Raw genomic sequence first — 9219 nt, forward strand, 5'->3', positions numbered from 1 at the left:
GAAAAGGGAACACTTCTACACTGCTGGTGGGATTGCAAACTAATATGTTCCTTTTGGAAAGTCATCTGGAGAACACTTAGAGAACTAAAAATAGACCTGCCATTTGATCCTATAACTCCTCTAGTAGGTATATATGCAGAATACCAAGAAACACACTACAATAAAGATATTTGTATCAGAATGTTCATTGCAGCCCAATTCATAATCGCTAGGTCATGGAAGAAGCCCAAGTGCCCATCGACCCATGAATGGATCAATAAATTGTGGTATATGTACATTATGGAATACTCTGCAGCCATAAAGAAAGATGGAGACTTTACCTCCTTTATGTTTACATGGATGGAGCTGGAAAATATTCTTCTTAGCAAAGTAGCTCAAGAATGGAAGAAAAAGTATCCAATGTAGTCAGCTCTACTATAAAACTAATTTATAGCTTTCATAGGAAAACTATAACCCAATTTTAGCCCAAGAATATGGGGAAAGGGGAGAGGGAGGGGAGGGGAAAGGGGAGGATGGGTGGAGGGAGGGTGATTGGTGGGACCATGCCTATGGTTCATCCTATAAGGGCAAATAATGAATCTTTCTAAATGTAGAATATAAATGTCTTAATAATTAAGACAATGACACGAAGATATGTTAACCAGTTTGATGAAAATATTTTGGATTGTATATGGAACCAGCACACTGTACCCCATGACTGCATTAATGTACACAGCTATGATTTAATAAAAAAATAGTCTAAAAAAAAAAAGAAGTCATTTTTGTTCTTTTTAGCTATAGATATCCTGAGTCATCTCTGAAAGAGCTTTTCTAGCTTCTTTTTCAAGACTCCTGGAATCTCTATCCATTTAATTACCTTCTAGATAAAAGTTCACTTACATGATCAAATACAGTAGAACTTCTGTAAGTTGACCACCCACAGGATTGTAACATCAGAGGTGGTCAACATAAGGAGCTAGGCCCACTGTACGGATGTGTACATGTGGTGAATGTCCGGTCTATGAAAATTAGGTCAATGTAAGGAGGTGGTCAACTACGTAGGTTCTACTGTGTATATTTTAAATACAATAGAAGATTATTTCTTCCATATTGAGTCTCTTTAATGCTGAACTGCAATTTATTGGTCCCTCTGTATAACATTAAGTAATATACAGTCAGTTCTCTTGCAACTCTTTTTCTTTAGCAGGAATTATCTCATATGCAATTGGTTAACAGGAAAATGATGTCAGTAACATATAGCAGTCTCATTTTTTACATAGGATTTTTTGTTCCTAGTGAATTAAAGTTTTGCACCACCACCATTAAAGTAAAAGCAGCTGAATGCAAAGTAAGTGAGCACAGCGGATTCTAGGAAGCTGTGGGGAAATGCAGGGGGGAGCGTGAGGGCTCCCCACGCAGCTCTGTGTGGTCCACAGCGGCCAGCTGCTCCCTTCTCACCAGCGGGGGCTGTGCTGCTTTCCCTGCACATGCTGTTCATGAACCTGTAACTCAGCAGCCTCAACCCTTTCTTGAACCTCTTCTGTCATGAAATCCTCATTGTGAAATTTAAAAATATGATGCCTTTATTATTATTATTATTATTATTTAGAGATACAGTCTCACTTTATTGCCCTTGTTAAAGTGCTGGTGAGTCACAGCTCACAGCAACCTCCAACTCCTGGGCTTAGGCGATTCTCCTATCTGATGTCTTAAGTTTCCTTATGTGTTAGGAATTTAACACGTCTATCTGTATTCTTTTATAAGAATTGGGATGGCGCCCATAGCTCAAAGGAGTGAGGCGCTGACCCCATATACTGGAGGTGGTGGGTTCAAACCCAGCCCTGGCCAAAAACTGCAAAAAAAACAAAAAAACAAAAAAACAGAATTGTATTGGTTTTGTTAGATCCTAGTTATAAAGTATCATGGGTTTTGAAAAGTCTCCCTCCATTTTAATTTTCTTACAGTCTCTGTCATTTGTGAGCTTACCATTTGGCATTTATTTCATTCCAGCAGAAGCACCTATAACTAATCTTGTTTTTTTTTTTTTCCAGGATAAATAAGTCTGTTATCTTTTTCATAAGAACTACTCCCATTCCTTTACCAATGTCTCATTTCAGGCCATAGATACATTTCTATAAGGTTGTAGTGATATAAGTTCTGCGTGATCAGCATTTCTTCCTTTGGAGAAAGATGCCTCCTCTTATTCCTTAAAAACCGTGTTCAGTTTACGTGGCTCTGACAGGCTGAGTGCTCACCTGTGGAGTGGGCACCTGGTCTGGGTTTAGTCTGCCCGGGTGTTTCATTCCTTCTGGTGTAGGGATTGGTTTGGAGGTGGGCACATGACTTCAGCCAAGTCCATCATTCCTCTCGCTAGGGACTTCTGGTAACATTGTTAGGAAAGCTCCTTTTTACTGGAGTTATGAATTCTATAGACCATGTAAACTTGGAGTTTCCAGGGTCATTTTGCCGCTAACTGGGGAAAGGCTGTCAGACAACTTGGTCAAGCACAACTGAGACAGGGAGAGAGAACAGAGGGGAGAGAGAGAGAGAGAGAGAGAGAGGGAGGGATAGAGAGAGAGAGAGAGAGAGAGGGAGGGAGAGAGGGAGGGACAGGGAGAGAGGGAGGGACAGAGAGAGAGGGAGGGATAGGTGAAGGCAGCTATACACCTTAGATTTCCCAGTTACATGTGACATTTATGCTAATAGTCAGACGTCCTGACTAATTCAACTTGGGTCCAAATTATTTAAATTTTTTTTGATAAATATAATTAAAAAACCAAACTACATACTCTAATGCAGTAGCAGAGCTTGTTATTTAAAATATTTAAAAATCGACTTTAACTTTTTAATCATCACTTATAGCTGCCTCTCTCTGAATCATGGCTCTCTCTCTTTTTTTCAGTCAAGGCCAGTATATGGGGCCGGCGCCCTGCTCCTTTGAGCCCCAGACGCCACCCCCATGTTCTTTTTATAGACAGTTGGGGTTACTGAGGAAGAGCACTGCAATGCAGGCAGGAAACACTGGGCAGACGGAAACAGTGACATCTGGGCTTTTGCATTTCTTGCCTTTGAGAGCATAGTGTTTTTTTACTTTCTGGTAATACTTTTCAATTTTCTGGTTGCTGATGACTTCGGTGATTGCCCCTAATCCGGTTTTCTCCAGTCCTGGTCTGTGCTACTTTGAGTACTTAAACGTAAACACTACATGACACCCTTCCTGCCTCATCTAAGCTTATGCTTTTCATTCTTTGGTGTTTTCTGAAGCATCAGTAAACCCACTCAGCTGGAATTGTATAAAACCTGAAAATACAGCCCTTTATTTCTGTTCTCCAAATCACTGAAAATGGTAGTTAAAACCATGTGGGATAGTGAATACTATAAGGGCAGCTATAAGGCCACAGATCACTTGCAAATTAGAAAAAAGTGTGCTTCCTATGGGCAGATGCTAGCCTGAGGTGGTGCCCCTGGGATGGAGGGCAAGGGCAGGCTAGGAGTTAGTCCTGCTTGCTCCCACACCTGGGCTCCAGTGTGCCAACGACGACCTCTCATTAATTGCCTTGGAAGGCCCTGCTAATGTTCTTGGGCTATTCTCAAAGCCCCTGAGCTGGGGCCTACTTTGATCCTTTAGTTGGGCGTATCAAGTAGGATAAAGGCCAAAGCAGGAAGAGTGAGTGATAGCTTAGTGAAATTTTAAATTCAGAAGACAGGGTCAAAAGCAGGTGAATCTGAATTTGTAGAGATAGTATATAAACATGGGTTATATTTCCAGAAATGGATTATAATTCCAGCTTGGCCACTTACTAAGCCACTGAAACTCCATTTAAAAAAACAATTGTAAAGTAATAAAAATGCCATGTTTCATCGAATTTAAGACTACATCACTGTAAGACCAACTCTCAATACACAAGTTTTTAAAATCTGAAAAAATGGCCAAATGGGATGGTTATGCATCCTGATGGCACCGGTGTTAAGAGAGTAAAAACTGTGTGTCTTAGGATCTATGATATATGGTAATGCCCACCTTACAGGCCATGTCTCTGCCCTGTGAGGATTAAACAAGACAGCACGTGTCAAGTTCTCAGCCAGCGCTAGTTTAGTTCTCGGTAAATGGTGGAGGCTGCTGTTGTCTTCCCATTCAGAGCTGGCAACTACAGTAACAAGAGGATGCACTTGGCTCAGATCGTTATGCTGGCAAATCAATTTGGGTGCTGTCTTTTCCTTACTCTGGGATAAGATATGAGACACCAACATACAGGAGGTAGGTCCAAAGGTAACGCTCAAGTGAACACTGAGTACAGAACATGCCTAAAACTGACAGAAAAAAGCGTTCTCCTTATTCTGCTGATGGAGACTCAGATCTGAGATGTGATTTTCCCAAATCCTGAATGTACAAGAGGAACATTCTTTAAAAAAAGGGTATTGGTGCAGTGGCGGGTTGCAGTCCTCCTTTGAATTGGAGTAGGGGAGAGACACTTCCAGAATGTCTTGCTAGCTTTTCTAGTGTTTGGTGTTTTTTCTTCTCCTCTCACTAACGGCTTCTTCTAGTACATTCCCTGTGAGTTTTGAATCGATTGCTCAGTGCCTCCCTGAAAACCCTCTGTGCAGCCTCCTGTGATGTGAGTTTTCATTTAGGCTGGAGGGGTCTGTGGAGGGATGACCAGGTGCCAAGAGTTGTCATTCAAACTCTTTTCACCTGCTTCCAAAGCAGTTGGCTCCTGCACTGGCCTAGGAGTGGGCCTGACGCCAGCCAACGGCCATTCATTGTCCTTTGTTGCCAAAGACAGTGCTGCCAGTGGTAGAAAACTGATGTAGAAAGACTAACTCCAGTTCCAGTAAGGGAACAGGCGCCTGGTTTGTGCCACCGCCTTGAAGCAGTCTACTTTTCTCACAGTTTGGGCTCATTTTTAGAGACATGATGGATGGCAGTAGGGTGTGTATGAATGTGTTCAGAACGTAGCCCAGGTGACGAAAAGCAGCCTAGAGCTCTGTGTAAAGGCTGAGGTACAATAACAATGGCTCTCCCTGTAGAAACAAAGGCCTTGTTATTTTTCGGGGAGATTCTAAATTGGTTACTTGTTCCATTTCTGATTTCGACTTGTTTAAATGTCAGGATAGAGATAAATGGTGTATAGAGAAGGACAAAAAGGAGCTTGTGGCATGAGTTTATCTATCTGTTTGGGCTTATAAGAAAGGAAAATAATACAAAAAGTTTTGATTGATTACACTGTGTAAAATTTAGAGTATTATGTGATCACTAAAGAATTAATAGCCTTTAAGGATTTTGAGAATGAAACTCAAGAGGCAGCTCCAGATTACAATGTCTGAGGAAAAACAAATTACCGAGGAGGCACTGGCGACCTGAACATCTGGGCTGGCTGGTTCGTAGTTCACAAACACAGGCTTTGGTCTCCTCTGCAGGTCGATGCCATGTGCACTCCTTGCGTCCCAACCCTGCCTCAGGGTCCAGAGGTCGGACACGGCACAGTTTGGGAGTGGAGCTGAGTCACCATCCCACACCTATCATGGTATATCTGTGCCATGCTCCTGCCTCCTGACTGCTAGATTCCCTAAAGGACTCCTTGGGGACTGCAAATTCCATTTGATTTAATTTCTCAGGAAAAAATGCTCTCAGTGATGTCATAAATTTCCTGAAACTAGTTTCCTTCAAGATTGCCTTGGAAATTTTAAATATATATACAAGTTCTGCCTCCTCAACTTTAACCAGGTGTCTGAGACGCATGATGGTGGGCTAACATCCCTGGGATCAAGTGCTGTGAGGGGCTCAGTAGATGGGGCTCCGTTTCACTGATCCCTTCACCTGGACACCTTTGTATCAAGGACGCAATTTGAAAGGCTGGTGGCCAGGAGATGGGTCTTAGTTTGCTATCTGTATAAAGTGAAGTGAAGACTGACATTGGCTTCATTAGCACCTATGGATTAACCACTTTCTCAGTAACAATGGAAGTTCGAATCTCAACATCCGTGTAAACTCTATTTGTATTTTGGAAAAAACAAAAAAATTTACTTGCCCAGGGCTTCTGCTGTCATATGTAGACTCTGTGTGTGAATTACAAACAGACGCCCACTCTGGGCAGATGGATTATAGCTCTTACTCAGGAGGCCCCTGGCTCATGGGCAGCATGCAACCTACACCGTGTAGGGCAGCCTCCAGCCTGCCTAATCTTGAGAACGTGCAAACTGCATATGTTACTGCACCAATATTATGGAGAAGTTATAATTATACTCATTGTACTTGGAGTAAAAACTCAGTACATTAGTATTGTCCATCGGTGTCTTCCACCGTTAGTCTATTTCCTCAATGTTGAAACAATTTTATTTTGATTTATAGACTTAGATAATTTTCAAGAACAAAACTATATTATTTTTTAGGGAGAAGCAGTTTATAAAAGGTCTTTCCCTCCAGTCCCTCCAAATATGAAAATGGACTACTGGTCCCTTGAGGTCAGACAATCCTGACAAACTGGCCCCGGATGCACTGCGATCTCCTTCCCCTTTCCTTACTGTGCCTTCCAGGGGACTCAAGCCAGGTAAGCCATCACTGCCGTGCTCAGCGGGGTGTCTGCTTTCCTGCCTGAAGTCCTGGCAGTATCCATGGGACATCAGCCTACAGCCAGTTTCCACCTTGGTTTGGGTCATGGAGCCCCTTGAGAACTGGAGAAGCTATAGATACCTCTAGAAAAATGCATACACTCCTTTTCATGTGGCTTTATAGTATTCAGGGATCCAGGCACAGAAAGAGATTTTTAATCTTCTTTTCTTTTCTTTTTCTGTACCAGGCATCTTCTGGAAGTCTGCTGATGCTATGGACTCACTCTCAGACTAATGGTTTTAGTGCATAAAATAAAATATGGATAGTTCTAAGAGAAACTAATTATATTACAATAGTTATCAAAATTTTAAACCTTTTTGTGATGTAGTTTTATATAAATGCATTAAATAACAAGAACCAACGATGAATCTAATAACTACTGTAAATTTGTACTGATGGGCATCAGAGATATTTTGCAATGTCTGCTGCACTGTGATGTGACAGGAGAGCATCTGTGACGTCCACTGGTGACAGGTGCTGCCAGTGCTCTGGGGTCTGCTGCCTGTGTTCACCACTGAGGTAGTGCTAAGTTTCAGTGAGAGGTGGGACATTTCTCTCCCATGCAAGCTCCTGGACCTTCCTTCAAAACCCCCTGCGATACTGGGCATGGCTGTAGGCGTGGCTCAGGGCCTGGCTGCCCAGTCCTTTCTGCCTTAGGATACAGAGGGGAACTTGGGCTCCTGTTTCCCCAACCGAGATAACCTGAGGCTTTCGTGATTTTCCATTATTCTGTTAGGAAAGCTAAAGGGGCACTCACCGTGTCCTCTGTTCTGTCCTCATGTGTAGGGCAGTAAAGAGGGAAAGAAGAGGGACGCCGGGGGACTGTGAACAGGTGACTGCTGGCCTCCTAAGGACAGGGGTGAAGGTACAAAGAATCCCCGCTGTGAAGCTGCCCCAAGCCCGGGCATGGGTCTCTGTTGTGTCTTCCGGCTTGGAGGGAGAGAAACCTCTTCCTCTTGCATTGAGAAGGATTTGAGGCCCACTTTATTGAGGCTACCTCTTGCCTTTCCATCTCCTTTTCAGGGAGGCTCACCCAAATGGGGTAACCTGTTCAGCAACCTGCACCCTGAGGGAGGCGCAACAGCACATTTTTACTTCTCATCCTCCCTCTGGCTACTACTGAATGGTGCTAAAAAATGCATGTCTGTGCCAAAAATGCTAAATATAAGCTTTGGGAAGTGTAAAAGTGTTTCACAGCACTTGAAAATGCAAAATAATGTCACTGTAATGGTGTGGTTATAACTGGCTGAACCAGTTATAACCACAGAAAAACCAGGGAAATGCAGAACTTTGTCCTTGGGATGCTAGAGCACAGGCCTGCATGAGGATGAGAGATTCAAGTTCTAGACACAAAAAAGAGCTTTTCCTGATGGGTGGTGGGAGAGACGACAAACTTCCAAGCAAAGTCTCTCAAAGCAGCTTCCTTGGCAGGGCTTCTCCTGGAACTGGGCTTCCCGGCTATTTGAAAGCACATGGTGACCTGATTTGTACCAGGAGAATGGTCAGTGAAAGGGGCTCAGAGAATACCGTCTGCTTACCAATTTTACGTCTTGCTTCATTTATACTTTCTCCCAGGGCTTTTGCTTCAGAAAATCTGGAGGAAAAAATGAAAATTTTACTTTCTCTGTTAATTCTATGTTTTAAAAATATTTCTGAAAGGTTGCCAAAAAATATTATAGAACATAAAACTTTATTAAAAGACATAAGATAAAATCTAAGCAAGTAAAATATATTAGGCTTAAAAGTGAAAAAATTATAGTAATCATAAGTATTATGAAATTTTACTCTATTCAGCATAAAATTTTCATTATCATAATCTTTAATTCAGTATCTTTTATTTATATTATATGATACAAGGGTTCCAGAATAAAGCATGATTGTAAGGTTTCTATTTGGGGATACAGACTTAAGTACCATTTTTTTTTCCTGATTATAAAGTGATATACCAGTGGTGAGAAAGCTACAGCTGGTTATAAGACAAATCCAGCCTCTTACTTGTTTCTGTAAATAAAGTTTTATTGGAATCCAGCCATGTCCATTCATTTATGCATCATCTCTGTTTGTTTTAATGCTACAACAACAGAGATGCATACATGGGACAGAACTGCATGGCCTACAAAGCTGAAAATATTTACTACATGGCCCTTTACAGAAAAGGTTTGCTGATTTCTGTTGCATACAATTATTAAACTGGATCTTGAGAATTGAAAATAGGAAAGAAAATCCCTAATAATACTCCATATCCCACCCAGAAATAAGCACATTTTGTATACATATCCATCCAGTCTTTTTCCTAGCCAGTCTTTACAGGGTTGAGACCATACTATATGTATGATTTTTATGCCTTGATTTTTTTTCACTTAGCATTATAAATCTCTCCCTATATCATTAGATACTCTCATCTTTCATTACTGCATATCAGTCTACCAGATGGTTGCAATGACGTTTCATTAATGATTCCTCTGTATTTTCTAACATAGATATTTCTGAGACACCTAATGTTAAGTCCCAATTTGTGCTGGAGAAGCAGTATAGGATATGGCCTGTGTGAAAGACACGTGCACAGGGTATGGTCCCTACAAGGGGTGTGCCCTTACAAAATGTGAGTTGTTTCGCTTCCTCTCCTTTCC

At 41.8% G+C, this 9219-nt stretch overlaps 1 protein-coding gene across 1 annotated transcript in view; it reads right to left on the reverse strand.

Moving 5' to 3' along the window:
* KIF6 (kinesin family member 6) overlaps window positions 1-9219 on the reverse strand; it is a 334925-nt gene that overhangs the window by 63800 nt on the left and 261906 nt on the right. The window contains exon 15 of the mRNA XM_003789167.3: window positions 8128-8183. Within this exon, the coding sequence (XP_003789215.1) occupies window positions 8128-8183 (56 nt within the window). The remainder of the gene's footprint in view (window positions 1-8127; window positions 8184-9219) is intronic.

The sequence above is a fragment of the Otolemur garnettii genome, unplaced genomic scaffold, assembly GCF_000181295.1.
Source record: "Otolemur garnettii isolate 467f Iridium unplaced genomic scaffold, OtoGar3 scaffold00031, whole genome shotgun sequence".
In the NCBI taxonomy this organism is placed as follows: domain Eukaryota; kingdom Metazoa; phylum Chordata; class Mammalia; order Primates; family Galagidae; genus Otolemur; species Otolemur garnettii.